The sequence below is a fragment of the Colletotrichum higginsianum genome, chromosome 2 (genome assembly GCF_001672515.1).
Source record: "Colletotrichum higginsianum IMI 349063 chromosome 2, whole genome shotgun sequence".
In the NCBI taxonomy this organism is placed as follows: domain Eukaryota; kingdom Fungi; phylum Ascomycota; class Sordariomycetes; order Glomerellales; family Glomerellaceae; genus Colletotrichum; species Colletotrichum higginsianum.
Window position 1 is genome coordinate 319,482 of NC_030955.1, and position 27,348 is coordinate 346,829.

Genomic DNA, 27,348 nt, shown 5'->3' on the forward strand with positions numbered 1-27,348 from the left:
GCTGCGTGCGTTGACCGGCCACAAGTGGCAGTTTGCTTGGCGGCGGAGGGGGCAGCTGGGAGATGACGACCTAAACTGGCCATTGACCGATGAGGACGGAGTGCTGACTATGTACGGCAACTAGTATCTCAAGAATGCCAGCTACAAGCTGAACGAAGCTGTCGATGCGTAAGTGCAATCTTCCCATGAGCAGCATGGGCTTCTTTCTTCTTTGTCTCCGCCTCGATTTTCGTCTCGTTTCGTTCCGTTCCGTCGAGCCCGTCGTTGCTTGTCTTGCTTCGTCGGGTCCGCCGTCGCCAGTTGCAGTTACCGCTCTTTTGAATGTTTCCCTTCGGACCATCTTCCCATCGGGCTCCATCCTGCGCCGGCCCTTCTCGGGCAATTGGGCCTGCAGCGCAGCGCATGAACACGACGTTGGTACTTAACCTTCTTTTGGTCGCCGGCTCGGTCTGATATACCCTTTTGCGGGGGGTTCCCCTCCTCGAAGCGCTGCGCTGCACCGCACCGCATCCCCCGAACAAAGGCACCTCCGCAGTTACGAGGTCACAATCGATTCTCCTTTTCGGGATGCAGGGTTACCCGCACAGCAGGAGAAAGGCCGAGTCGACGCCGACAGCCAAATGCTCCTGAAACATTCAATCTGCACTTAAAATGGCCCTTAAAGGAACCAACGGCCGTGGCAGCCGCCACTCGGCCTGCTATGACCGACCAGTTCTTGTCCATTGGCCGACCTAGTTGGCACCAGCGCCTCGCCTCACGGACTGGACTGGCTGCCATCCTGGTGCCACTCATACACGGTCATCACAACGGTTCTTTGAAAGGAAAGCCCGGCAACCGTCACTCAGTCTACCCGAACATCCCGGCAACTCGACTGCAGGTCCGACAAACACACATCTCGCCCGTGTTCCAGCTCTTCCTTTTGCTTAGTCTTGTTCATAGTCGACATGCTCAACCCGTGTTGCGCTTGTGAGCCTCTTGTTGCATTCTGAGGGTTGACCGACGCCGAGAATACAATCTGCCTGCGATAAGATGGGCTGGAAAGGGGTCAAGAGCGCGTTGCCCGCCAAGAGCCTGAAATTATGGCCCTCCAAACGGAAAACACCCCAAAACGCACTTGTTATCGAAGAGAAGAACCAGCCTGGGTATTCCACCCATTCACTTTTGACGTGTCCTGAGCAAAGTTGCCAGCTGACTTGTATCTTTGCGGAGCCTAACCATATTTTATATCGTCTTGCGCTGCTTCAGTAGCCACCATCGCCGACCGTCTGGACTAGGAGCTAACATTTCACCATCAGGTACTTCTCTGGCGGCAGCGGTACTTCCACACCCACCACTTCAGCACTCGACACCTCATTGAACCAGATGTTCGACAAGCTCAGGGGTACAGACCACGGAGCCGTCTCTGTCTTGACACTGCTAACACTAGGTAGATGACTCAAAGGATGCGAAGGACAGCCTAGGTCTCGATTCGACTATGGCGTACTTTCAGGACTTGGGCATCAACCTCGAGAATGCCGAACTTCTCGTCGTCATGGAGCTTCTTCAGGCACCTGCTGTGGGCGAGCTGACGAGAAAAGGCTACGTCGACGGCTGGAAGGCAACCGGGTAAGACGATCCTTGCAACATCAAGCTTATGCGACTAACAGCCAGTGTGTAGCGCCGCGACGCGTCAAGCGCACGTCGCCCACATCAAGTCTTTGGTAAACAGTCTCGCGACCGACCTGGGGTACTTCAGAAAGGTTTATCGGCACACCTTTGTCGCCAGCAAGGAGGACAATCAGAAGGCTCTTAACCTCGAGCTTGCCATTGTCTACTGGAACGTCCTGTTCTCGGCTCCTGGCTTGCTGTGGCAGACCAAGAACCATGACTGGTTGGAGTTGTGGTTACAGTTCCTCCAAGAGAAGTGGACGCGATCTGTCAACCGCGACATGTGGAACCAGATCCTCGAATTCGCAATCAGATCGATGGCGGACGAGACTTTGTCGTTCTGGAGCGAAGACGGCGCGTGGCCAAGCGTGGTCGATGACTTTGTGGCTTGGTGTAAGGAAAAAGGAGTCGGCAAGGCCGAGACGATGGATTTGGATGCCTAGAGGTCATGGCGAATAAGCCTTCCCTCAAGGCCACGAAACCGACGACCAAAAGGCTGTGATAATGACTGGAATGATTCCGACGACAAGAGGACGGAACATGATTCAGCGCACATTCATACTTGGCACATAGAAGCGGGCTGTCCGTTGACAGCATGGGCCGCTCGAACCATGGGAGCAGGCGTCAGCGGAACGGTGCTGGGCATCATAACCAGCGCATGGGGATTTTCAGCATTAGCCTAGCGCATGCAGTTATGAACAGACTTCAGATTGACACCAACTTATGTGATCCCAAGTGGCGGCTCTCACAACAAGAGACTGGAATGTTGTCACAAGACCGGCTGTGGGTGGGTTGGAAACCTCTTCCGTCTATTGTGTCAGTGGCGTGCCACGTAATTGTACACGCCGAGCAGTCGTCGGCCTTTTACATGTGCAATCCAATGTTCCCGGCACCGGCTCGGGGTGTTCTCGTATCATACACCGTCCACCGGTTTGATGCTGCTTCTCAGCCACCCGGCGCGGGGGGAGATTCCATCATCCCCGTCTTCCAGACTACATCTGCAACCCCAGTCCCTCTCTACAAGCGCGATCGTGACTTTGCTCTTCTGTTTCATCTCTCTTTCATGCCGTACGGTATGCCATTCCAGCCCTCCCGGAGCCGGGGGGGATGTCTACCGGTCCCACTTGACTTCGCCGAAGCGGGCTGTGGTCTCGAGCTTGCCGTCGCCGAGCTTGACGTGGGCGGTGCGAATGACGCGGGGGTCAAGGTTGATGGTGGTGCGCATGTCGGTGTGGGTGGAAGAGGAGGCGTCGTAGCGCATGACGAAGTAGTGGCCGGCCTTGTGCTTCATCTGGGCCTTGGAGATGGGGCGCGGCAGGGCGAAGACGCCCCAGTTGGAGATGCCGCGGATGACGCCGCCGTTGCGGAGAACGATTTGGCCGGCGGTGAGGGCGATTCTGGAAGGGTATGGGTTAGAACGTGGTCTTGTTTGCAGTGGGAGCGTTGCGCTCGAGGGACGAAAGGGACACAGAGGTGATGGGGATGGAATATAGGGAACGCGTACTCCTTCACCTCGGCAAGACTGCCAGGTCGCACCTATAGACGGCGTTAGTCATCTCAAACCGTCAAGGAACAATAGTTTGCGGGAGGCACAGCGAGCGACTTACAATTCCTATGAGTTCGTACAACATCTTGTGATCGACATTGACGCTCTAACAGAGATGGTTCGACGTTCGGAGAGCTCTAGCTTGCGATTGCGAACTGCCAAATTATTTCGGGGTGGCATGCGCCACAGGATGGAATTTTCCGGGATGTGGCTGAGGCAGCAGACAGGGGGAGAGCGTGGCAGCAGAGGAGCTTCAGCCACGGCAGTGTAGCGTGGCCCATCCGCACTGTTCCTGCAGACGGATTGGCCAATCGAGGTGGCGAGATTGTCATCAACAGGGTCTCGCGCGATATGCTTCAAATATACAAAGAAACGAATTGGCTTAATGGAGTAAAGTTACACAAGGTAGGTTTACACGGCCATTTATATGAAGGCCAAAGCTAGTTTTACAGTGATATACTACATTATATAAGTCAGCCAGCACCAGTGCAACCTCGCTAAACAGGTGAGCTGCAAACGAATGACACGATGGTCGGCTCTTAGATCTGATATTTGCTCGTGGCCCGCCATAAACGCCAAGGGAGCTTCCAGCTCGCCTTCACAGCCCAGGGGTCGAAGTTGGTCCCCTCAAGATTCGTGAGGTACTCCTGAGCCGGCACCGACTCGAGCAGCACGCCGAAGCCACGCCGGATATCCCGCTGCGTGTCGTCTTCTTCGTGCTCGTACACATGCTCCGCCTCGCCCTGGTGCTCAAATTCGTGTCCGGCTCCCTGACCGGCCTGGAGGCTCTTGAGCATCTCGCGCGCCGTGATGAGGTGGTCGTTGGCCCGCGTCGCCACCGCGAACACGGCGTCCTGGAACCCCTCCGCCTGCGGGCCGTACCTGAAGACGTCCTCCTCGCGCAGGTTGGCCTCGGCCATGACGTCAAGCGGGAGCAGCAACGCAGGGTCCTGGCGCCCGCCGCCCGGTCCGGCGTGCGATTTCGCGAGTTGCTGCTGGGGCGCCGCGAGTACGGGGATACCGCGCAGGACAGCGACGATGCCGCACGCCTTGCCGATGTGGCTCGCCAAGTGGTCCACGTGCATTGAGCGCAGCGGCATGGCGGCCAGCGTGGCGTACATGAGCGTCGAGTACGTGTTCTCGGCGTACTCCTCCAGCGCGGCCAGTGATGCGTAAGGTCGGTTATCCATGTGCCTTTCGCGCGTTCTGATGAGGCGCTGCACCCAGAACTTGATCGAGCTCGCCGTGCCGCTGGTCGACCGCGCGCGCAAGTCCTGGAGGGCCTGGTGAAGGAGCAGGCAGATGGGCTCGGCGGGGGGATTGCCGGCGAAAGTCTTGTCGATGGACTCGCGCCAGAACTGCATGCGCATCTGGCCGATGGCCGGGTTCGAGACGAGCTCCGGGAGGCGGACAAGTTCGAGGTTGAGGCTGCGAAGGGCGAGGTAGGCGTCTGCTGTCCGGACCGGAACGAGGCGGCTGATTAGGTGAGCATCGTAGTCGCTATGTCTGAAGGGACGGTTTCATTAGCAACGGTAAGTGATTTGGGGGCGGGTGGTAGAAAAGAGGCGCGATCACGAGGTGGACATACTGAAGCTGCGACTGACAGTACTTCCTCGCCTTGACGACGTCTGCTTCGGTGACGATGCCTCTGGTACCCCGTGGAGGAGCCTGGATGAGCCTTCTCAGGCCATGGCCGGCGATCCGTGTGCGATTCATTCAGGAGAGTACGCTGGTGTGATGCGCCATGTCGGGGCGGGAGTTTCTGTCCGTTGCGAAATGATGCAGCTCAGTGGCAGTGGGACCCTTTCTTTTTTTTGCGGCCCGGATGCACTAACACTAAAATCCCGAGGTCCAGCCTTTTGGCCACCACCCCAGCAATGACGTCTATGAGGAGGGAGTTTTAATGGAGATTACGCTAGCATACACGAGGTCACATGATCACCCGACGCGATCCTGTCGCGCCGGGTTCGATTGCCACGCGTTTCCAGTTTTGGGACAGTATGCCATGTTACTTTTTTGCCATCTTGTTCAATGTCAGTGACACTCTCAACTCGTCCTGCTTTACCTGTTCTTCAATGGCAGCAGTAACATAAAACGTCATGGAATATCCAGGATCTCCCGAGCCTCCGGCGAAGAGGAGACGATTTTTCACGGCCGAAGACGACGCTGTGAGCCATCAGTCAAGCCCGGCTCTCCCCACTCCGCCTGCGTACCCGCAACAGCGCTTCTTTCGAGATGCCGATGAAGAGTCGCCCCAGACCAAAAGCGAAGATGTGAAACCACCCTCGTCGCCCACTGGATCTCGCGCTCCCCTCGCCGACCAAGCGATCGAAGATGCCTCCAACTGCTCCGCCCCGCCGCTGGATACCCAACGCGAAGAGTCCGCCATGACGTTTGACCAGGAAGCCTTTGAGAGCTTCGTTGGAGACAAGGTTTCCTCAGACGTACTGGATGTGATTCGGGACAACTGTGGGAACAGCCTTGAGCGCGCGGTCAATATGTACTTTGACGGCACCTGGAAGAACTTCAAGAAGAAGTCTCACTCCATCAACTCCTTTGCTCGACCATCCCCTACCTCCACCAACCTGCCGACACCAGACTTGTCGATGGAAGATCCGCCGAAGCCCGTCATCAGACGCACGATGCCTGAAGCTCGATACATTGGTTCACTCGGCGTCGAAGGCTGGGCTACCCGCAGCGGTTCGAATCTTCTCAACCACGGAGACGTCGTCAAGATCGAACGGCAGAAAGTCCAGGCGCCCCAGGCTACACGGGTCAAGACAAAGTTCGGTGTCACAACTGTCGCTCCTCGTGGTGCATCGGCCGCCTCGAGACGAGTTGACGTAATGGTGCGGTTTACGAACGGCAGCGGGTTCGAGATTGGCAGGTTGGCCAAGGAAACGGCCGAATGGGTCTCGACCTTGATAGATCAAAAGATCTGCAAGTTCGAGGGTGTATGTGTGTACGCCCCTGAGCGACTGCGGACCAACGACACCGTCTTCATCCAGCTGAAATGCTACCTGTTGGCCTCGGCTTTTCACCGACCCGGCTTCGCCATCTCCGACAACAGGGCGGCTGGGTTTTTCGAAGAGAAAGAGTCATCAGAGGAGAAGGAGCTGCGTCTTCGACAGGTGGCTCTGGTGAAGCTGCTGCAGGAGATTAATCTCGAACCCACACGGGCGAACGCGACCGCTAGCAAAAACCAACGACAAGGTCTGCTTCAAGCCGCTGAGATGGACGACAAGAAGGAGAAAGACTCCTCTAAGCCTGGAACCAAGGAGCCGGGATCATCCCCTCCTTCTGATGAGCAAGAAGACGGCGAAGAGCTTGAACAAGACCAACTCGACGCGTTGTACCGCAAAGCCCAATCGTTCGACTTCAACACTCCAGAGGCAGAGCCTGCAGACACTTTCGCCATGGACTTGAGACCATACCAGAAGCAAGCACTACACTGGATGATGACAAAAGAGAAGGACCAGAAGAGTAACAGAGAGCCGAGCATGCACCCCTTATGGGAGGAATATGCCTGGCCACTCAAGGACACGGACGAAAAGGAGCTTCTTCAGGTCCAAGACCAGCAACACTTCTACGTCAACCCATACTCGGGTGACCTGTCGCTGGACTTCCCCGTTCAGGAACAAAACTGCCTGGGCGGTATCTTAGCCGACGAGATGGGTCTCGGCAAGACGATCCAGATGCTCAGCTTGGTTCACTCCCACCGATCTGACATTTCCCAACTGGCCAAGGCGAGTGGCGGCGCTCCAACATCTGTCAACGAACTCCCGAGGCTCGCTTCTAATTCCTCGAGTATCCTATCGGCACCATGCACGACACTCGTTGTGGCGCCCATGTCGCTGCTGTCTCAGTGGCAGAGTGAGGCGGAAAAGGCTTCGAAAGAAGGCACCCTCAAGGCCATAGTGTACTATGGTAACGACAAGGCCAATAACCTGCAAGCTCTGTGCTGCGCAGCGAGCGCGGCGTCTGCCCCTGACGTGGTCATCACAAGCTATGGCGTGGTGTTGTCGGAGTTCAACCAAGTCGCCACCAAGAAGGTCGACAAGTCGGCCCATACTGGCATCTTTTCCCTGAACTTCTTCCGTGTAATTCTCGATGAGGCTCATCACATCAAGAACCGAGGGTCCAAGACCGCCAAGGCTTGCTACGAGATATCCGCCGAACACCGATGGGTGTTGACTGGAACGCCAATCGTCAACAAGTTGGAGGATCTCTTCAGCCTGGTTCGTTTCCTACGCGTGGAGCCCTGGAACAACTTTTCGTTCTGGAAGACGTTCATCACGGTACCCTTCGAGTCCAAGGACTTCATGAGAGCGCTTGATGTTGTGCAGACGGTATTGGAGCCTTTGGTCCTGAGGCGCACCAAGGACATGAAGACGCCTGACGGTGAACCGTAAGTACCGCCTCCTCTCGTTGGTGGGCGTTTGCTAACCTCGAAAAGCTTGGTCCCGCTGCCTCCAAAGCACGTCGAGATTGTCGATGTGGAGTTGAGCCAGACAGAACGGGAGATTTACGACTACATCTTTACGAGAGCCAAGCAATCGTTTCGGGAGAACGTGGAAGCGGGCACAGTCATGAAGGCATTCACAAGTATCTTTGCCCATATCTTGCGTCTGCGTCAATCCTGTTGCCACCCTGTCTTGGTGAGGAACAAGGAGCTAGTAGCCGACGAGGTGGAAGCTGGAGCTGCGGCGGACCTGGCAGCAGGGCTCGCCGACGACATGGACTTGGGTTCTCTCATTGAACATTTCACGGCCGCGGTGTCCGAATCTGAATCCGGTACCGCCGCTTTTGGGGCCCACATCCTCGGTCAGATTCGTGACGAGGCCGAAAACGAGTGTCCGATCTGCGCCGAAGAGCCAATGATTGAGCAGACCGTCACTGGATGCTGGCACTCGGCCTGCAAGAAGTGTCTCCTGGACTACATGAAGCACCAGACGGACCGCCACAAGGTGCCGACGTGTCCCAACTGCCGCGCGGAAATCAACTACCGGGACCTCTTCGAGGTCGTTCGTCATGACGATGATCCGGACGTGTTCCAGAAGTCCAAGATCAGCCTGCAGCGGTTGGGGATCAACAACTCGTCGGCCAAAGTCGTGGCGCTTATCAAGGCTCTGCGCGAGCTCAGAAAGGAGCACCCGCGTGTCAAATCGGTCGTCTTCAGCCAGTTCACGTCGTTCCTGTCGCTCATCGAGCCGGCCCTGGCGCGGGTCAACATCAAATTCCTCCGCCTTGACGGCTCCATGGCACAAAAGGCGAGAGCGGCGGTCTTGGACGAGTTCCAGGAGTCCAAGACGTTCACCGTGTTGCTCCTGAGTCTCCGCGCCGGTGGCGTGGGACTCAACCTGACTTCCGCGAAACGTGTTTACATGATGGATCCCTGGTGGAGTTTTGCGGTCGAGGCTCAGGCGATCGATCGTGTGCACCGAATGGGGCAGGACGAGGAGGTCAAGGTATATCGCTTCATCGTCAAGGAGAGCGTGGAGGAGAGGATGCTCCGGGTCCAGGACCGGAAGAAGTTTATGTGAGTCGTCCCCTCTCTCTTGCACCGCTGGATGGAGTGTGTTTGCTGACCTGCCTCGCCTAGTGCCACGTCTCTGGGCATGATGAGTGACGAGGAGAAGAAGCTCCAGCGGATTGAGGACATTAAGGAGCTGCTTAGCTAAACGGGGGGAATGTGGGCAATAGATTTTGTGTGTTGCATGGCGGGCATGTGATGATGAGCAAGGCGCAACGGTGGGGATTGGCTCCGGATGGCATGATTGTGTCGTTGATGAGATGACACCGCCTGTATCGCAATCGCATGAGCGAGGGCTACGGCGATCAGGTTTGGTATGAACCGATAAAAGAATACGCCAGGCGCAAATACTGTACAATTGACAGACATGACTCTGACTGTGGGTAGACCGGACTTTCTATGAGCCTGAGAACACATATGATTTTGTTGCCCATGATTAACAATTGCAATAACGTCGGCGATGGGGCTATCGCCAACCTTGACTTGTGCCGGGATGCGATTTCTACTTGTGGCGGCATTACTTACAATGATCTTTACGCTTGATCATCGTCATTGAGTTGAGTTGAATAGCGGTCTGACTCAAGAGGGCATTGGTGACTGAGAAGGAAGAAGGGGATGACATTGTCCAGGGAATCAAGTCCTCTCCATCCTGGAACTCTTGCATTTCTCTACTTTAACTTCAACATCCACGTTGACAATGAATTAACGCGGTGTTTCTCTGAAAGGATAGTTATATTTGCATGATTTTCTGAGATTATGGAGACACGGAAGCTTGGATCTCCTGAGAATATTCAACTCGCTCTCCCCACCCTTTTTCAACCGCGCATTATTAGCTCTTTCGTCTCCGGCTTCCATTGTTTTTCTCTTTTTGTTTCTTTGCGTGGTATGGTTCGACTACTCATATGGGCTTGGCAATCCACGTGTGTCACGCGTGACTGGGAAGGGATTTGTGTGTCGAAATATGGATGAGTCGGCCGGCTTGCGGCGGTTTGATATTAGTGCAAGGGAAACTCGCCTTGCTTCTGAATGGAGGGCTTCCCTCTGAGGCAAGATGATAACCATGTCGTATAACAGCAAAAATAAGTGCCAGTAGGTAATACGCAAGTGCCAACAATACACTTATTCCCTTGGTGCCCAGGGGTATTTTGTGTCACAGTGGACTGTTTTGTTTCATACACATTCACATGTATTCAAGAATAAAGCTGCTTCGTGGGAAGCAAACTGGTTCAAGATGAAATACTAATGATGGGACAGACGAAAGTGCCGAGAGGCCCTCATGAGTTCTGAAGTAGCCGTTTCTTGAGGCGCCATCGCCGGGACTGGGACACTTGTCAAGACCATGTCCCACTCAGGGAATGCGGTCGACTCGAAGTCACAGCCAATATCCAAAAACTCCTGGTGCCTGCTTGTCATCGCCGGATCTTCCTGCTGAGGGAGGCTCATCACTCAATACCACGCAGTAGACTTACACACACCCCATCCGTAGTATTCATCGGGAGCCTTGCAGGTCTCAAAGTGCCCTTATTAATCCCATCCCCTGATAAAACCACGCGAGTTATTATCCAAAGGCTAGGGAAGCCTAAAGGAAGCACTGCCGACTTCACTGGGCTGCCTCACACTATACCTCATCCACCACCAACAACCAACGACCAGCCACCACCACGACAAAATATCGCACGCCGGAACTGCAGCAGACGAAGGTCATCCAAAACACGGAAAAGATATTAAGACAAATTTTTTCTGCTTGCAGAAAGGAAATCGCTGCCTACTGACTCTCGTCACTCACGAGTCCACCCGAATGTGTCTCACATCCGACGGGGGAAAAAGAGGACTTGGGGGCAGGCGGCCATTCAATCACATGGGAAATGCACCATCACCACTTCACCACATGACCACGACGACCCGCGACTCGCCAGCGCCACCACCGAGCGCAAGCTAAATAAACACCCACGAGTCACTCCCGAACCATAAGAAAAGAGAGCAGAAGAACAAGAAAGCCTCGAAACAAGAAGTAGACGGTCGGCTCTTTTTGTCCGAATTGTAAACCGACACCAACACTTTGACGCTCATTCCTACTCACTTACACACTTATACACTTACACTCGCTCAGTAAAAGCAGTGCACACTTTCGGGCACTTTTTCGATGCATCTTTACCTTACACCACCATGGACGGCTTACTACGAACACTAACGCGCTCCCGCAACACGGCGCCGTCCCCGAGCCGCGGCAGCCGCAACCGAAACCGCGACCGTGACCGTGACCGATACGGCGGTGGAGGAGGAGGAGGGAACCATCATGGCCAGATCGAAATTATTCTCGAGACGCTCGCGCGGGGACTCGTCGAATATGCCGTTCACAGGTACATGAAGAAGCTCGGCGGCGACGACGACAAGGGAGGAAAGCACCGCGACGACCGGCGCCTCAGCACCCGGGGCAACGGTCGACACGACGATGACGAGCGCGCTAGAGGCGGCGTTCCGAACTTGGACGTGGAGATGCTGGAGCACCTGGGCAAGAACATCCTCTCCAAGGCCGTGGACCGCTTCGGCGGCGGCAACGGTGGCGAAGACGAGCAAGAAGAGCGTGAGGATACGAGAGTCAACGCAAAGGGTCGCGGGCGCGGGAGGGACAGGACGTACAGCCGGGACCGATACAATCACTCGCGCGAGCGTTCCCAGGATCGATCCCGCAGACGGAGTCACCGCCACCACAATGACGACGGCAGCGGCGGCGGCGGCGGCGGTAGCAAGGACGACGAAGAGGACGGCGAGCGCAAGCGGCGTCGCAGCCCCCGCGACGGGCACTCGTCGCCGTCGAGACACCAGCAGCAGCGCGACGACGGCCACGGTTATGGCGGCCGCGGGCGCGGACGCGGGACCGACTACGCGCCGCTGGTCGAGAGCCTGGAGACACTGTCCAACACCCTCATCTCCCTGAACGAGCGGCACCCGGGCCACCCGGACTGCGAGTTCTACGACGCCTTCGTGGAGCGGTCGGGCAAGACGCAAGACGCGATAGGGGCGGTGCTGATGCGGATCCGGGAGAGGGAAGAAAGGAGGGAGGAGAGGCGCGGTCGGCGGCGGCGGAGCTGAGGGCGTTCCGGGGACTGGCGAGAAGGGGAGAGGAGATACAAGAGAGCGAGAAGAGCAAGGTTGGGTTGGATTGGAGGGGGAGAGACGAAAGAGCGAGAGAGCGGGAGAGCGTCGGGCGGCGATACAGATAGATGAGATGATACCACCATCATGATTTCAACGGCGGCTTTGGTCGACGATACCCAGATTGCTTGTTCGGTTTTAAGTTTTCGGGAAACGACACATCAAGGGGAAGGGAGGGAAACCGATATGGTTTTATCCAAGTTTGTACAATAGATTGATAGAATAGTCGTACCCTTTTCCCACCCCTTGTGTTTGCTGCCTGTGGGCACACACACACACACACACACACACACACGCATCTAAAGAGGGAGGGGGGATACAAGGTCAGCAATAGCAACACTGTAGATCATGAACACAAACACTGACTGAGATGGGGGTCTACATACCGGCCATCTGGTGATGTGTACGACCTTGGGCGACAGATGCTAGCGGCTTGGGATTATGGGCAAGTGAGTCAAAGGGGGATAGGGATATCTGGCCATTTGGGGCGTGCCTGAAACGGGTTCCCGCGAGATATACTTGTGCCTTCGTTGTCTTCAGCACGAGGACAACTTATACAGAAGATAACGGGGCGTTTGACTGCTTCCATTGGTCTAGTTGGGAGCTTGTGACTGAGGCGTGTTGTCGTCCCATCTTCATGTTTGCGGGCCGCGGCAGACAGGCAACGGGAGGGCGGCCGTCGATACGCTCCAGCTCGTCCCATAGAAACGTATGGATTGCGGTAGAGACAAGGCGGTTTTCCCTCAAAAAGATGCCCAATATAAAAGATCAGACGCTTCCCTCTATAGGAAGAGCGAGAACGCGATCCACCGTCAGTCGTTGGGCCTTTTTTAGACGAGAGGCGTGATTCACTCACCATGTCCATCCATTCTGGGCCTGTACGACGTCCGACTGAACAGGAACTTCTTCTGACGAGTATTTAAAGGGGAGAGGGAACCAGACGAGGAAAGAAAACATAGCATTCAGACTGGGACAGTTCATCAATCAGAAATGCAGTGTGCGTTGTTGATGGTATTCCTTGATAAAACGCCAAAGACAATCTACGAAAACATGGCGCCGATCCCAGACATCATCGTCAACGCAGACAACGCCGAAGCGGTGGCGGCATCCATCTTACATCACCTCGCCCGTCGCGACGAAGAAAAGTCCCGCACGGCGGGCTGGATCGTCGGGTTGCTCGTGGCCGGCTGCATCATCCTTACCCTCATATACTACTGCCTCGACGACGCCTTCGGGATGAAGCCACGCAAAGGCAAGAAAGACGTTCCCCCCTTGTAACTCCCATCACGTTCCATGCACATCTAACATACGCAAAAGCCGGCCGCGTCCATGGTGGAGACTCGCAAACTCGGTCGGCGGACGCTCCCCCTACATACGCCGCTCACACACACACTACTCAAACCCATACTCATCAGCATCCGTCTCGCGCCCGCGTACGGACGCACCACCACCGTCACCATGGGCACGTCCACACCCACCGCCACAGAAACGGAACACGGCACCACAGACACGGCCACAGGGCGAACAGAAGAAGTCCCCAGTCCAACGCGGCCCGCCACAACCAACACGCCTCGCAAGACACCGGCTCGACCGTCCGGCTCTTGCCGCCGCATATCGTGGCCGCCATGCCCATGTTCCCATCGGCCGCAGCGGCACCAGCAGCTGGGATGGGAGGTGATGCGTTCGTCGACTACGGTCCCGCGCCGGATCAAGACCTCGGGCCGGGGTGGGTTGCGGATCCCAACTTCCGCCTTGAGCAGGTTCCCGCCGGGAGGGATGGCGGCGGCGGCAGCGGCGGCGGCGACAGATGCTGGCCCCCGCTCTTTGCCGCCTTTCGTGGGGCGCCCAGGGGAGCGGCTCGAGACCCGAGGCGGGAGGCTGCCGGAGAGAGGCAGGCGGACATGAATGACGATGAGATGGAGGCTGCCTGATCTCATCTGGTTGCGAAAAGGGGTGACCGGATCCGTCACCGTCGAATGTTTCCTTTGTGGGAGGTGGGAGGGGGAGAGAGAATGAAACAGAGAATGAATTAGATAGAGAGAGGAGAGAGAGAGAGGGGAGAGAGAGAGGGAAGAGAGAGAGAGGGGGGGGAGAGAGAGAGAGAGGTGAGAGAGAGAGAGAGAGGAGAGAGAGAGAGATGCCCCCTCATCTTTTTGCCCTCCCTGATCAAGTCTATCGAGACCATGGGGGAGGCGTAGACAGAGTCTATTCTCAACGCTCAGGCAAGTCCAGAAGCCGAGAAGACATAGACGTAGTGCAAAAGCTAAAACAAGATCAATTCAATCAACTAAGAATACACACCGCAAACATAAAATGCTGATCTAGTCAGCAGAAACTGTCGGTTTCGTCGGCGCCTGGTAATCGCCGTGCCCCTAGCCCATGTGCAAACTCCCGCTTAAAGCAAGCCTCTGACCGTCGCACACACCAACATAACTTACACCACATCGATGGACGTGTAAGATGAGCAAGTCTGTTGCTGATGTTAGTACAGCACCATCAAGTGAGGAATTTTTGTGTTGACGCACGCAAGCTTACTCGTCTGTCCCTTTTTCCCGCCTATGCCAGCAGTAGTTTTCCAACCCAAGCATCAACTCGCAACTGGCCCGCTTCGCTATTTCTCAGGAGGCGGGTCGGCCGGTGGATCGGCCGGGGGATCAGCAGGAGGGTCGGCGGGAGGGTCGGCGGGCGCAGCGCTTGCCGGAGCAGCAGAAGGCGGGGCTGAAGGAGACGGGTGGGATGCCGAGGCGTGGTCGGCCGAGCTCTTGGAGCTCCTGGAGCTGACAGACTTGTGGTGATGATAATGGTGGCTGCGGCGTGCGCGACGACGTCGGCGGCGGCTGATCTTTTTGAGAGATACCCTGTAGTAGTAGAGGAATGCGCCCGCTCCGAGCAGAAAGATCAGAACGGCGACGCCAACTGTGATACCGACAGTGAGGTCGGTCGTCTGTCCACCAGAGATGGAGACCTGTCTTTTTATGAGAGCTTGTGGCCGTGAAGCTTCGAGTGGACGGCCCTCCGTCTCGGGTCCGAAGCTCCTTGGCGCTCGGTCGCCGGATGGCAGAGGGATATACATCCAACACGACTAGGACTGACTAGGACGGAATGTGACAAAAGGAGGTGTAGAGTACAGGTGGATGATCAATGGTTCACGCAGCTGGGAGGCCGAAATAATACGGAGAAACAGAGACAGAGAGATGGAAACATGGTAAAGCACAAAAGCAGACAAGACAGACGGACATGGCATGCCAAAATGCTCGAGGCTCGCGAAGCGTATTTAAACCCGGAGCTGTCCACTTCCTCGCGGGCTGGCCATGGGCTGCCATGGGCCATTGGCAGGGTAAAAGAGAAGGAGGGAGTCGACGGTGCAGCTGACAACTCGCCTTTGGGCTGATGGAGATTCAGTGATGGAATCCGAGAGGACGACGCTGGGGAGCGCATATGCAAGAGCAGCATCGCGCAGCGAATGCGGAGGAGAGGTAGAGTGCCAGACTGTGTGTATGTATGTCCTCAAGCTGGAGACTGAGCGAGCCAAGATGGGGTAGGGGGGGATATGGAGGAGCAGAGAGACCGCGTGCTGGGGACGATTATGTGGGCTTCATGCAGCTGCTAACCCAATGAACCGGTGACAGGCGTGGTGATGGATGGTTCTCCCCCCCCCTTTCCCCCCCTCCCACAGCGGTTCCCGCACTCGTCGGGCCGCTCGTAGCCCAAGCTTGATCGGTTGGACCCTTTCTGCTGATGGTGTCGTGGGGGAGAGCAGTTTCCGCCAGTCAAGTCGGGTGAGGCTTTCGTCGTCCATTGGCATGGCCATGGGATAACTGACGGTGGCCTGCTGTCGAGGTGAGGTGATGGCAGCATCTGCGCACTGTCTGGTCTGTGGCTAGTTCGTCCCTAGGTCAAAACGCTGGAAGTTCGCCTCCACCGATGAGCATCACACTGATTCGTCGGAGGTGACAAGTCGAGAAATGACTGACAGAGCCAACTGGAAAGGAAATGAGTAAACGCTTGGAGCTGGTTGGGCATCAAGGCTGTCTTCAAGTGTCAAGGGGTCACTGGGCGGGTCAGGATTCAGTCAGTCCCCGCCGCTTGGACGAACTCACGATCGAACACGTTGGCAAGTGCCAAAGGTTAACCAGGGCTTGTTCTTGCCCCGAGGGTCCGGCGGGGCTGGGGGAGTGTGTTCATCGTGACAGAGACGAGTCGGTGACGGGAGATGTTGGAGGAGGATGCATCGTCGAATGGGTCTTGCCAGCTCATCCCTGGGGCAGATTCAGGCCATGGCTTACATAATCACTCTGATGACTCAGCCAACCTTGATGGTCAATTCCCCCAGGTATCTATCTGTAAGGGAAGGAAGGGTATTTATTTACCTACCCACCAAGGTACATAATGTGTGTAAGTTCCCCGACGCCTCGTCTTTGTCTCCTACTCATTCTTCCCTAATACGAAGCCAGGTTCCAAATCCTCATCGGATCTTCCAAGACCGTCAGACATCCAGCCATCGACTTCTCATCAGGAAACTCCATGTCCCAAACGGTACGAGCAGGGCGGACGGGCAGCGGCCTCTCAGCCACTCAGCCTACACCATGAACCGCCGCGCAGCTGCAGACTGCAGAATGCAGTCCTGCTTCTCGGGACATATTATTGGGCATCAACCACGCCTAACAAAACGACATTTCAGTCCAATTTGCCGTCACCTCGATATCGACGCTCCAGGGAGGTATGATCATACCTCCCAGGTGTCATGTGTCCGCGATGCACAATGTCTTGCAGGCAAACGAGACCTCGAGAGTCGAGAGCTGCATCGACAACATGGTCAACCCAGTTCCCAGGGTTGTGGTGAAAGAACCGGGGCTGTTTGCGTCCGAGTCTGGAAAACGGCTCCATTTCCTTGCAGCACATTGTCTCCTTTCTGATTTCGAGGCTGGTTTCTCCTACTCTTGTCGGTTGCAACATCCAAAAGGAGTTCGCAACAATGGCAAATTCATATCCGCCATGGCAGGACAAAGGCAGAATCATCGAAGCCCTCCAGCACCTGGACCAACCTCGTCGGTAATCCTTTGACCGGAATTGCATCCTCTTTATTGCCATTTGTGAGGCATATCCCCTTCTCCTACGCTGGTATGTCGGCCATCGGTTCCGGAACTGGGTGAGTATACCACCTTCCTTGTCAGTTATCGCTGCGTTCGAGATAATGGATGGCCAGGCTCCTTTACATATCCAGAGGTACTTCCCGGCTTCTGCCTCGTTTCGGTCCGCCCAACGAGCTCTATCAAGCCCAGTTACCGAAACTATCGCCTTGCCCGTCTTCAAGAAAATGTGCTACGTTATCATGAGATTTTACAAATGCTGGACGAACAAGGCCACGACAGTACACCGGTACTCATATTTGAATCGCTGCGCAAACCCCAGATATGCCGCATGCGTCGCTCCAGGGGCTCTCGGCATTTTGAAAGAGACGTACGATGTTCCCTGCCCTTCATGTACCTACGGATTCTTCCAGACGCGAACACAACCGAAAAAGACTGAATGGAGTTCCGGTTCCGCCGAGGATAGCCCAATGTCACGAGCCGCCGCCCGAGAATATGCCAAATCGCTGATCGAATTCCTCATCATGGCCTTCACTTCGGTGGACGGGATCCCGGCACCGGGCCAAGATCAACGAGCTTTCCGCGTGTGCAAGATGGAGACGGCCTGCCGCTTCGACAAGGACCATTTCGAAAACGGGCCCAACTGCGAGGCGGCCCATTGCGAAGAGCAAAAAGACCTTTTTGACGAGATCAAAACCAACACCTGGACAGAGATGCACAACATCAGCGCAGCCATGCGCCGAGCCGTCTCCCGTGGGTACCTATTCCCTTACAGAGGCTACTGGCCTTGCCGAGGGCCGTTGTACGATCCGCATCTAATGGCACATGGTGTTGAATACGTGGTGCCCGTCACCGACATGAACACCGAGAGGCCTCAGAACGAAGGTCCCTCCGACGCATCACAAGAGTCCTACGAAAGCTGCGTTCGGCGTCACCTTGCCCAGCCAGCCATTCCATCCATGACCATAGCTCCGAGAAATCCAAACTACCCCCAACCCAAACCAACCCCGGTTATTCCTTTCTTGCGATCAGACTGGGATGACCAAGCGGGATTCGAATCGATTTGGAGAAACGTTTTCCGCAATCAAATCGTGGCCTTGCAGGGAGAGGCCATATGGAAAGAAATATTCCTTCAATGTGCCCAATTGCAGGAGCCCAACAAGACCTTTAACCGTCATGATGCGGACGAAGCTCTTAGCCTCCGTAAAGATCTTTGCCAACTGGCGGCAAGGTTGATATCCATAGACTCGGGTCTGTCTCCTGCGCGGGCCATAGCTGTTGCGGCAGTCTTGACGCCCCTCTTGGACCCGAACCCCTCCCCCATTGCAACAATCGACGTCGAGATTACTGGCCTGTTGCAGAAACTTTTTCAAGCCAGAAAAGCTTCAGAACAAGAACGGTACAGATTTGCGGGCGACATGATCGCCTTTGAAGACTCCTGGAGGTACACCAAATACCACCTCAAGCGCAACCGGGAAATCACACTGAATGACGAGCATACCCGAGAAGTCGCCATTGAGAACGCGAGCATTCCGCTGACCGAGCCTGAGATCGAGAGGCTCCGCGCGGCCGGCTCGTACGATGTCGACTGCGTGGTCTGTGACGAAGAAATGGGCGATCCGCAGGACTCGCACGCCGCCGTGCGCCTCAAATGCGACGCCCACCACTCTATAGGCAAGAACTGCTGGATGCGGTTCAATCGTCGCAAGAAAGGTCAATATACGGATGGAATACGGTGTCACTCATGCGCGGACAAGATTATAGGGACTTGGGGCGTGCCGATCAACCTGGAGTTGTTGGATGCATACGATATAGGGACCTCTACTCCGTTGGGTCTGACGCTACCAGGAGATCTCCTTGAGTGATTAGGTGTAACTTATAGTGTCTGGGATTTCCAGAGCCGACGGGCTTCCTGAAGGCGTTGCTTTCAACTGTGCGTGGTCGATGGAGTTGAAGAAAGGGGTCGTAGCCTTGGACGGGACTGGTCGCTAGGTGTTGATACTAGATGGTTTCTCTGACTGTTAGACTGATTTTCTTCTTCTTCTTGATTCATCCCTTCTTTTTTTTCTTTTCGGCATTCTGTTTATCTTAGACAAACACTCCAAGTTTCTCAAGTCAAAAATCGTGTGGCGTAGTTTCACAGAGTCCCATCATCAAGCTTCGATGCATCCTCCGCCATTATGATTCGTGAAGGCACGCCTCCAATGTTGATGCTGTGTGTGGAACAATACCATGACACTCGCCTGGACGTAACCTATCACCTGGAAATAACAGAAGAGAGAGACCATGACTTGGGATGGCACGACGTCACCCCTTTGGCTCGACGCAACCACCACATCATTCGAACAAGAACGGCACCACCCCCTTGAGCTTTTGAGTCACGTCAAACGCCAGCGCCCTCGCTTCTCGAAGTTCTTTCTGCTAAATACGTCAATCGTTGAGGCATTCCATGAATAGGATCTCGTCATTTAAATTTTGCCAGCAAGTTCAAGTAGCCCGAGTCTCTTTTGATTGACGCAGGGAGTGGGTTCCGCGATTACGCCGGATGGGGCAGTCCGCAGTCATAGACGCTTGTTGTCGCAGTGGCCCCCCCTTGCCTGACCAGGGTTTACAAAGAAATGTTGCCCTGGAGCCCGAGGGGGACGATACTGAATGACATATAATTTGACATGAAGCTCTTCTTCGTGCCCGTTCCCTTTACACATACACACTCCCCCCCTCCTTTATCTCTCTCTCTCTCTCTCTCTCTCTCAAGACCAGACAGATTCATTTTTCTTCCTCAATCCAAGCTTCCAAAGTCTCTTCCAACTTGTCATCGATATCTGATCTCCCCTCCAATCATGTACGTTTCCGCCCCACGACGGCGTCGCGCGGGGCCCCCAATACCGATCCGCGTCCGCCGACACGCCAACAGCCCCATCTTCGCCGGCCGGAGCCCCGTCCCGTGGTCCCCCGCACAGCCGACCCCACCCTCAGGACGGTCCGCCGACTTCCAACCATTCCCCGTCAGCCCCGAGTCGACAACAACAACAACAGACAGCGACGGGGATCTCTCGCCTTCTTGTTTTACGCCCCCGGTGCAGACTCCATGGCCGGCGGGTACATCTCTAGAGCACGAAAGGGCCGGGGCTGAGGCTGGGGACGGCAGCGGCAGCGACAGACGAGAGAGCGTGGAGAGTCGGACCGGGGGCGTGCCGGAGACGCCTACGAGCACCCCCGTGGACAGGCCCCTGCTTGCGGGGATCGCGATGACGATGAGAATGGACAGACCTGATGAGGTTGTTGCCGTTGCGCCGTCGAAGTTCGCGGGGTTGCCTCGTTCACCGCGGTGGAGGGGTGGTGGCGGACGCCGAGGACTTCGGAGGATGCCGAAGCTTGAGGGTAGAATCCTTGAACTCAGGCTGTCCGATGAGATGTTTGACGAGGGAGGGACGTTTGGGAGAGTGATTAAGATTGCGGACGAGGCCGAGGCCTCGGGCGTTGAGAAGGCGGTCTCCCTCGAGAAGGGCGATGATAGGGGATACGATAAAGTGATCGAAGGGGAATCCGAGGCTAAGGAGGTTTGGCAGTTGAAAACCGAATCCGCCGAGAGAGAGAAAGAGGTTACTGGCATGGAGGAGTGTAGATGTCAAAAAAGGAGAGGCTTTGAGGAGCCGATTCGGTGGAGGAAGTGTCCCTGGGTTGCTCTGATGCTGGTACTATTCATGTTGTTTATCCCGACCTGGAAAGATATGCGGTGAGGTCTCTCAAAGCTGTGTTTCTCTTCATTCATTTGGTGTTGCGGTAAGTTTGAGAGGGATTTGAGTTTGGCGTGGGAATTGCGGGAGTGTCAGTGAGACCTACCTAGGTACACAACCAAATCAAGCAACCCAATGATCAACAATTCTTCTGTTCAGTTTCTGTTGGTACCTTACCTGACACTCTTTCTCATTGGGTACCTGCCTTCCACAGTACGCACTGTTATAGATGTCTTTCTATCCTGATACTCGCGTTTTAGCATTGCGTCACTAAGGAAACTTGGAGGGAAGGAGGCAGGCAAAGGTGGCGCCTTCCTCGAGAAGCTTCAACCGTCCCAAGGAAAGAGCCAGGCAGCACCAGGCACAACCCCCCTCCCCCCTTTCCCAACCACAGAGAGACGGCCATACTTATGATCCAGAAAGGAAAGAACTGCCAGCAGACAGTCGGTATATGAGTGCGTGGCTCAATCGGCTGATTTAGGAGCACAAAAACATACCCGTGCAAGCAGGAGCTCTGCGCACCTGGCGGGCGCTCTAGTTCGAATCCCCCTGCAGGAATAGAGCGTTGAACAGTTGTTCGTTTTTTGCCCTTCTGTTTTGTTTTTGGTCCCGGGTTATGTAATCGGCAGAGATAATGATGCTTCTGAAGGACTACTACGACTTTTTGGTGTGGCCAATAAGTACCCCCTGACGATGAACATATGGAAGCCTCAACTACACCCTCGAGATGCCGCTTCCCGGAGGGCAGAGAAAGTCCCAAGCTCCCAGCTTCCGAACCGTGTAAATGCCTTCCGGTCGCAACGTCTGGCTGCGTACTCGCCAAGACGGCTAAGGGAAGCAGGATGCATATCGAGTCGTGAAGGCACGGAAAGGTCGATGCCAACGCCATCTTACCAGTGGCACACAGGAACATCCACCCACAAAAACTCTCTCCTTTTCTCTTTTCGCTCCCCGTTTCCCTCTCTCTCTCACTATGTCCCTGTTCCTCTCACACACATCGTCTCATGGCTGAGAACCGACTCCTTGGTCTATCCCATCGCCCCTGAGCTCCGCCACATAACCAATATACCACCTCTAGCGTAACATCCATTACCCACTCATCTTTCATCACCACCATGACCGAACCTCTCATCAGTCCACACTCCTGCATTGGAGGCACGCCCGCTGAGCTTCTTGATCGCCTCGCCGTGTCGGAGCTCTGCAAGGGCTGGCCCGTCTACCGCGATGCCGGCGAGTGGGACAAGTTTCAATCCCTTTTCACCAAAGATGCCTACGTCTGGACCAGTGCGTTGCCCATCGCCCCTTCCATTGTGTTCTTGGACGAAGTGCCCTCCAAAAACCCAAAGACTAATATGTCAATGATGTACAGCCTGGAGCGGCGCCCAACCCATCGGCCACTTCATCGCCATCTCTGTCATTGGCCAGCAGGAGAAGGGCGCCTTCATTATGCATCGCGAGTGCGGCACCCTCGTCGAACTGAACCCGGAGACCAATCGCGCCGTCGGCACAATGAAGACCACCATCACCCAGCGCTTCAAGAGTCAAGACGGCTGCGAATACGACGTCGATTGCGACTGCCGCTTCCTCTTCTTCTGTGAGAAGAAACGCGGCGGTGGAAGGAGCGACTGGAAAGCGGCTTTCGTCAAGCTCGTCTACGAAAAGGACAAGGTCGTCCCCGTGAACGGGACATCCGTGCCCATCTTCAAAGATGAGGTGTTGGCTAAGTTTCCAACGGGATACAAGTACCTCGGCGCCGCGCAGAGTAATTTGGGGTATGAGGTCGATACCCAGCTTGTTACGGGAAAGAACCCAGAGTCTTGCGAGAAGACGTATGAAAGCATGGGACGCTGGTTGGCGGGAGAACAGGGGACCGTTGGCCTGTTTGACTGAACTGTTCGTAGCTGTTGGAGTGCACTGGTAGATTGGCTTTATCCTGTCTTCAACGAATTCTCCAAAGTTCCTAGTTGAAGTATCCAATTGTCGTCGATGGCTGGGAGGTAAGAATGCCATCCTATTAAAAGAGCCAGATGCATTGCTATATTGTGGATTATGCAAATAAGCACTGGCGAGTAGCACAAATGTAGGTATGCGTGGATCATGCATAAAACAAACGTTGCTCAACTCCGACATGAGGAAATCCCGGGCAGTAGTAAGACATCGGGGTTCTGTTCGGAGACTTCGTTTGTGATGGAGACATTTGACTAAGACAGCCACTGTTTCAAGTCACTCCATGTTCTAAATCTCGGGTGGGTGAGCGAACAAGATGATGATGCTGCAGCACTGCAGCGCATCTGACGCGGCTTCCCGAGTGTTTGTGTGTGTGTGTCAGTGTGTGGAATGTCTGACTGTGTGCAGATGTCTGTACTTGATCTGCCACTCCCGCCCATCGGAGCGCTCTCCATTCTCACATGCATGTCGACGACATGTGTCTGTCTATTCATAAACAGATGGTCTCTGAGAAGAAAACCAGGCGAGTGCCGATCCGGCATTGGGCAGCGGTCGAGCCCACGAGATGATGGGGATGCGAAAGACGGGACGACAGGTCAATGCAGGCAGCGAGCGTCCGTTCCCCTGCGTCAGCCAGTGCGCCGGTTCGTCCAATGATTCGTGATGGTTGGACGTGCAGGCAGGCATTGGCCCTGAAGGCAAGTGACTGACTGTGGGTGAGTGAGACTGGACCTGGACAGGTGAGGGCGAAACTGGGAGCGAGAGTAAGAGATGATCTTCAGGCCCTTCCTGAACCCCCTTCCAGCGTAAGTGGAGGCGGCCCCAGCGGCGCAACTTCCAAGGTTCCAAGGTTCCAAGCTTGAACTGCAGCCCCGGAAAACAAACTTGGACAGGCACCACAGGCGAAGAAGGGACACGACGGGCTCCCCGTTGGAGTCACGTGATGCCGCGAAAGCCCCTTGTTTCCACAGGCAGGCCTGTACAGAGTACATTCACGGTGGACCCACTATTCGCTGTATCCGTACAGCGTCCAGTGTCCAGCATCTACGCCCCTGGCAGGCCTCTCCTTAATTTCGTAACGTGCCAATACGACCGCCGTCATTGTTTTCCCTCCACCGGCTACGGGGTACACACCCCCTGATTACTCTTCCTCCCATTCACATCCACAGCCCCCCCGAGTCCCGGCAATAAAGTCGTCTTTATCCCACGCCCCGTTGTTGACTTTCCTCCCTTTTGGACCTCTTCACTCTTTCAACTTTGTCCAGTCATTCGTTTTGGGCTCACGAAGGCAACACCACCACCAACTCAGTACACTCTTTTTTATTATTTTACCTTATTGTGTAGTCACACCTAGACGGACTCCGAACAAACGAACAAACAGTCTCGAACCCCCTCGTCCGACTATTTAATTCACTCCTCGGACCTGTTCTCCCGTCGATTCAAACGAAATCCCTAGACGAAGCGATTCCTCTACATTTTCGACCGTTCAGACAAAGTTCTTTTTTTCTCTCTCTCTTCTAATCCATTCATCACCATCAAAATGAAGGCTTCTCTCTCCCTCGCCGCCCTGACGGCGCTCGCTGCCACCGCCGAGGCTCAGAACTGGTTGGGCTTCAACTCGGGAGCCACCAAGACCGACCGCTCCGCCAAGTTCAAGGCCGACTTCGAAGCCGAGTTCAAGACGGCCCAGAACCTTGAGGGCGCCCCCGGCGACTTCAACGCCGTCCGCCTCTACACCAACATCCAGGCCTACTCCACCGACGACCCCATCGAGGCCTTCGAGGCCGCCATCGAGACCAAGACGTACATCCTGCTCGGCGTCTGGACCTCGGGCACCGACAACATCGACAAGGAGATCAACGCCCTGAAGAAGGCCGTCACCAAGTACGGAACCAAGCTGACGGACCTCATCATCGGCGCCTCCATCGGCTCCGAGGACCTGTACCGCAACTCGGTCACGGGCGTCAAGAACAAGTCGGGCGTCGGTGCGGACCCCAAGACCCTTGTCGGCTTCATCGACGACTTCAAGTCGGCCTTCAAGGACACCCCTCTGTCCAAGGTCTCCATCGGCCACGTCGACACCTGGGACGTCTGGGGAAACACCACCAACAAGCCCGTCCTCGACGCCATTGACTGGGTCGGTGTCGATGAGTACCCCTACTACGAGAACGACAAGGGCAACGACATCAAGAACGCCGGCAAGCTCTTCGACAAGGCCTACGAGGCCACCATCGCCACGGCCGGCGGCAAGCCCGTCTGGGTCACGGAGACTGGCTGGCCCGTCACCGGCGAGACGTGGGACGAGGCCGTCCCCAGCAAGGAGAACGCCAAGAAGTACTGGGACGAGATCGGCTGCCGTCAGCTCTTCAACAAGGTGCCCACCTTCTGGTACAACCTCCGCGACTCCAACCCCGACAACTCGATGAAGTTCGCCATTACCAAGGACCTGTCCACCACCCCCCTGTTCAACCTCACCTGCCCCACCACCTTTGACACTCCCACCGGCACCTCGTCGTCCTCGGCCACCGGCACCGCGACCGCTAAGCCCAGCGCCAGCTCCGGCTCCAACAGCACCGGCGGTTCCGGTTCCGGCTCCGGCTCTGGCTCCAGCAGCGGCTCTGGCAGCGGTGCTAACGCCACCGTCTCCACTGGCGCTCCCTCTGCCACCTCCGGCTCTGGCTCTTCCTCTGGCTCCGGTGCCGAGGCCAGCAGCACGCCCTCCAGCGTTGCCTCTGGTGCCTCCAACCTCCAGTTCTTCACGACGGGCGCCCTGGCCGTTGTTGCCGGCGCCTTCGCTCTCCTCTACTAAGCGAAGGAGAAGAGTGGCGTGCACACTTTTGGGTGAGATTTCTAGCGCATTGGCAAAGGTGTCTTTGATTCCCCTTCTGGACATGTGTTTTTTTTTTTCTCGGCATCATAATCATGGAAAGATTTGAGGATAGACTGAAGGAGAAAAGAAGAGGTGATTACAAAACTATACACACTCATTCAAACCATGCATCGATCTATGACCTATTGCCATGTATCCCAACCTTGCGAGTGTGTGTGTGTGTGTGTGTGTGTGTGTGTGTGTTTGTGAGAGTGAGTGATTGCGGCTCCCACCAAGCCCATCGCGTCATTGTAATTCCTGACTACTTGTGTCCTAACAGGCCTGACTCGGTGAGGACCTGTGGGCCGCGTTCAAGACTGTGTTTTGCGTTCCAATCGGGCAAGCCAAGTATTAAGCCTACCTTGAGCCCAGGTCCGCGCCGCTCCTCCTCCTCCTCCTCCTCCTCCTCCTCTCAATCCACACCCCCAGAAAGGCCCGGAAATGAGGTGGTGCTGATCACCCCACCGGACGAGGATGCGCTAGGCGGTACGAGGCACTGGAGTCTGGACCACCACCACTGGGCAGGCCCGCCCGGTTCCCTCCTGGGTTCGTATTTCTCGTCCTGACCAGTGACCACTGACCAAGGGGAGTGAGTGAATGTTCCCGGGAGCAGGTGCCACATTTCCAGGCGCAGTGGCGAGCTAAATTTAGAGGGTTGTCGAATTCCGTGCTCGTACGGGGAGGGGGCAGCACTTCCAAATGGGAAGAAGTATTGGACGTGCAAGATGAGGAACGTCCCGGCTCGGTTCATTGCCGCGCCGATGCACGCCATTACTAGGCTTATGTAGATTCGATTCTCGAACACGAGGGAATCGTCGATGGAAGAGAGAGGGCAGGGGGAAAAGAGAGGAGAGAAAGGGAGAGATGGGGGGGAAACGGGGGGTGGACCGGCCGCCTTAGAACGTACAGTTTGAGACGTGCGCGCGATTACGTATGTTATGCGAAAAGTGTCTCTCCTCGGGCGACTCTGTATCCGTACAGGTACTGTCAACAAACGCCCCCCAGGCACGCGGCGAATCAGGTCCTCGCGGTACCTGGAGCTAGAGCCAGAGCCAGAGCTAGAACCAGAGAGACCCGGCAACAGAAAAGCCGCCCGGCGAGCGCGGCGGGCGAGCGGCGCGGGAGGGAGGGGAGGAGAGGAGAGGTGAGAAACTTGGCAATGGGCTCTGGTCTAGGCTTTCGTTGCTGCATATGCATATGCTAGATTGGAGATGGAGATGGGGGGGGGGGGGGACATGGGATGGGATAAAGCTGGGTCAGAGTACAGAGAAGGAAACTTGGCTCTCTCGCTTAGGGAATGAGCATTGAACAGAGGGCAGGATGTTTCCCTTTTTTCCTGTTTCTTCTTCTTCGTTATTTTTTTGTTCTTTTTGTGGACGGTGGCGGTGCGCGCGTTCCCTGACGGTGATCATTGAATTGACATTTGGCTTTTGTTGTGGTGGGGTTAGGGGTTGTCCCCTCTGCCCCCCCCCCCCCCCCCCTGAGCCTGTTGTCGACGAGTACCAAGAATGGTTCCAATGTTTCTCTTTTTGGCAAGTTAGTGTAACCAATTTTTAATTTTTTTTGATCTGGGGATGACGTCTCCTGTCGTCTTTGAAGGAGAACATCCATCATCCTGGGGAGCGTTTTCTCTTGAGTTGATAGGGAGACAAATCTTTTGTGAACACAACCGGTTGGAGTACCGCCCCCTCCGTCCCCCCATCAAAGGGCTGTCTTTCAACGAACGGCCTTCTCAAGCGCGCCCCCCTACCACGTTTCTAGTTGCGTCCGCCGACCGGTCGATGCTTGGCGCCGTTTGCCTCAGCCGCGAGATGTTTTACGGT

The 27,348-nt window shown here is 55.6% G+C and overlaps 12 protein-coding genes across 12 annotated transcripts; 9 read left to right on the forward strand and 3 right to left on the reverse strand.

Moving 5' to 3' along the window:
* Nucleotides 1–1,474: 1,474 nt before the first annotated feature.
* On the forward strand, nucleotides 1,475–2,090 carry CH63R_01866 (Defective in cullin neddylation protein; the record flags this gene model as incomplete). The annotated part of the gene is made up of 2 exons (XM_018296841.1): nucleotides 1,475–1,605; nucleotides 1,658–2,090. The coding sequence occupies 2 exons, from the start codon at nucleotides 1,475–1,477 to the stop codon at nucleotides 2,088–2,090; spliced, it is 564 nt and encodes a 187-aa protein (XP_018161657.1).
* A 668-nt stretch (nucleotides 2,091–2,758) lies between these two features.
* On the reverse strand, nucleotides 2,759–3,278 carry CH63R_01867 (30S ribosomal protein S6; the record flags this gene model as incomplete). Its single annotated transcript, XM_018296842.1, has 3 exons — nucleotides 2,759–3,044; nucleotides 3,152–3,183; nucleotides 3,255–3,278. 3 exons carry the CDS (start codon nucleotides 3,276–3,278, stop codon nucleotides 2,759–2,761), a joined length of 342 nt encoding a protein of 113 aa, XP_018161658.1.
* A 454-nt stretch (nucleotides 3,279–3,732) lies between these two features.
* CH63R_01868 (Squalene/phytoene synthase) lies at nucleotides 3,733–4,909 on the reverse strand (the record flags this gene model as incomplete). The annotated part of the gene is made up of 2 exons (XM_018296843.1): nucleotides 3,733–4,699; nucleotides 4,782–4,909. 2 exons carry the CDS (start codon nucleotides 4,907–4,909, stop codon nucleotides 3,733–3,735), a joined length of 1,095 nt encoding a protein of 364 aa, XP_018161659.1.
* A 383-nt stretch (nucleotides 4,910–5,292) lies between these two features.
* On the forward strand, nucleotides 5,293–8,874 carry CH63R_01869 (DNA repair protein RAD5; the record flags this gene model as incomplete). Its single annotated transcript, XM_018296844.1, has 3 exons — nucleotides 5,293–7,601; nucleotides 7,650–8,732; nucleotides 8,796–8,874. 3 exons carry the CDS (start codon nucleotides 5,293–5,295, stop codon nucleotides 8,872–8,874), a joined length of 3,471 nt encoding a protein of 1,156 aa, XP_018161660.1.
* A 2,018-nt stretch (nucleotides 8,875–10,892) lies between these two features.
* On the forward strand, nucleotides 10,893–11,819 carry CH63R_01870 (DNA repair protein rad5; the record flags this gene model as incomplete). The annotated part of the gene is made up of 1 exon (XM_018296845.1): nucleotides 10,893–11,819. One exon carries the CDS (start codon nucleotides 10,893–10,895, stop codon nucleotides 11,817–11,819), a length of 927 nt encoding a protein of 308 aa, XP_018161661.1.
* A 1,113-nt stretch (nucleotides 11,820–12,932) lies between these two features.
* CH63R_01871 (uncharacterized protein) lies at nucleotides 12,933–13,160 on the forward strand (the record flags this gene model as incomplete). The annotated part of the gene is made up of 1 exon (XM_018296846.1): nucleotides 12,933–13,160. One exon carries the CDS (start codon nucleotides 12,933–12,935, stop codon nucleotides 13,158–13,160), a length of 228 nt encoding a protein of 75 aa, XP_018161662.1.
* Nucleotides 13,161–13,507: 347 nt separating this feature from the next.
* CH63R_01872 (uncharacterized protein) lies at nucleotides 13,508–13,813 on the forward strand (the record flags this gene model as incomplete). Its single annotated transcript, XM_018296847.1, has 1 exon — nucleotides 13,508–13,813. The coding sequence occupies one exon, from the start codon at nucleotides 13,508–13,510 to the stop codon at nucleotides 13,811–13,813; it is 306 nt and encodes a 101-aa protein (XP_018161663.1).
* Nucleotides 13,814–14,493: 680 nt separating this feature from the next.
* CH63R_01873 (uncharacterized protein) lies at nucleotides 14,494–14,955 on the reverse strand (the record flags this gene model as incomplete). Its single annotated transcript, XM_018296848.1, has 1 exon — nucleotides 14,494–14,955. The coding sequence occupies one exon, from the start codon at nucleotides 14,953–14,955 to the stop codon at nucleotides 14,494–14,496; it is 462 nt and encodes a 153-aa protein (XP_018161664.1).
* Nucleotides 14,956–17,076: 2,121 nt separating this feature from the next.
* On the forward strand, nucleotides 17,077–18,837 carry CH63R_01874 (uncharacterized protein; the record flags this gene model as incomplete). Its single annotated transcript, XM_018296849.1, has 1 exon — nucleotides 17,077–18,837. The coding sequence occupies one exon, from the start codon at nucleotides 17,077–17,079 to the stop codon at nucleotides 18,835–18,837; it is 1,761 nt and encodes a 586-aa protein (XP_018161665.1).
* A 975-nt stretch (nucleotides 18,838–19,812) lies between these two features.
* CH63R_01875 (uncharacterized protein) lies at nucleotides 19,813–20,712 on the forward strand (the record flags this gene model as incomplete). Its single annotated transcript, XM_018296850.1, has 1 exon — nucleotides 19,813–20,712. The coding sequence occupies one exon, from the start codon at nucleotides 19,813–19,815 to the stop codon at nucleotides 20,710–20,712; it is 900 nt and encodes a 299-aa protein (XP_018161666.1).
* A 1,112-nt stretch (nucleotides 20,713–21,824) lies between these two features.
* CH63R_01876 (Catabolic 3-dehydroquinase) lies at nucleotides 21,825–22,599 on the forward strand (the record flags this gene model as incomplete). The annotated part of the gene is made up of 2 exons (XM_018296851.1): nucleotides 21,825–21,993; nucleotides 22,079–22,599. 2 exons carry the CDS (start codon nucleotides 21,825–21,827, stop codon nucleotides 22,597–22,599), a joined length of 690 nt encoding a protein of 229 aa, XP_018161667.1.
* A 1,597-nt stretch (nucleotides 22,600–24,196) lies between these two features.
* Nucleotides 24,197–25,465, forward strand: CH63R_01877 (Glucan 1,3-beta-glucosidase; the record flags this gene model as incomplete). Its single annotated transcript, XM_018296852.1, has 1 exon — nucleotides 24,197–25,465. The coding sequence occupies one exon, from the start codon at nucleotides 24,197–24,199 to the stop codon at nucleotides 25,463–25,465; it is 1,269 nt and encodes a 422-aa protein (XP_018161668.1).
* Between the last annotated feature and the right edge of the window lie 1,883 nt (nucleotides 25,466–27,348).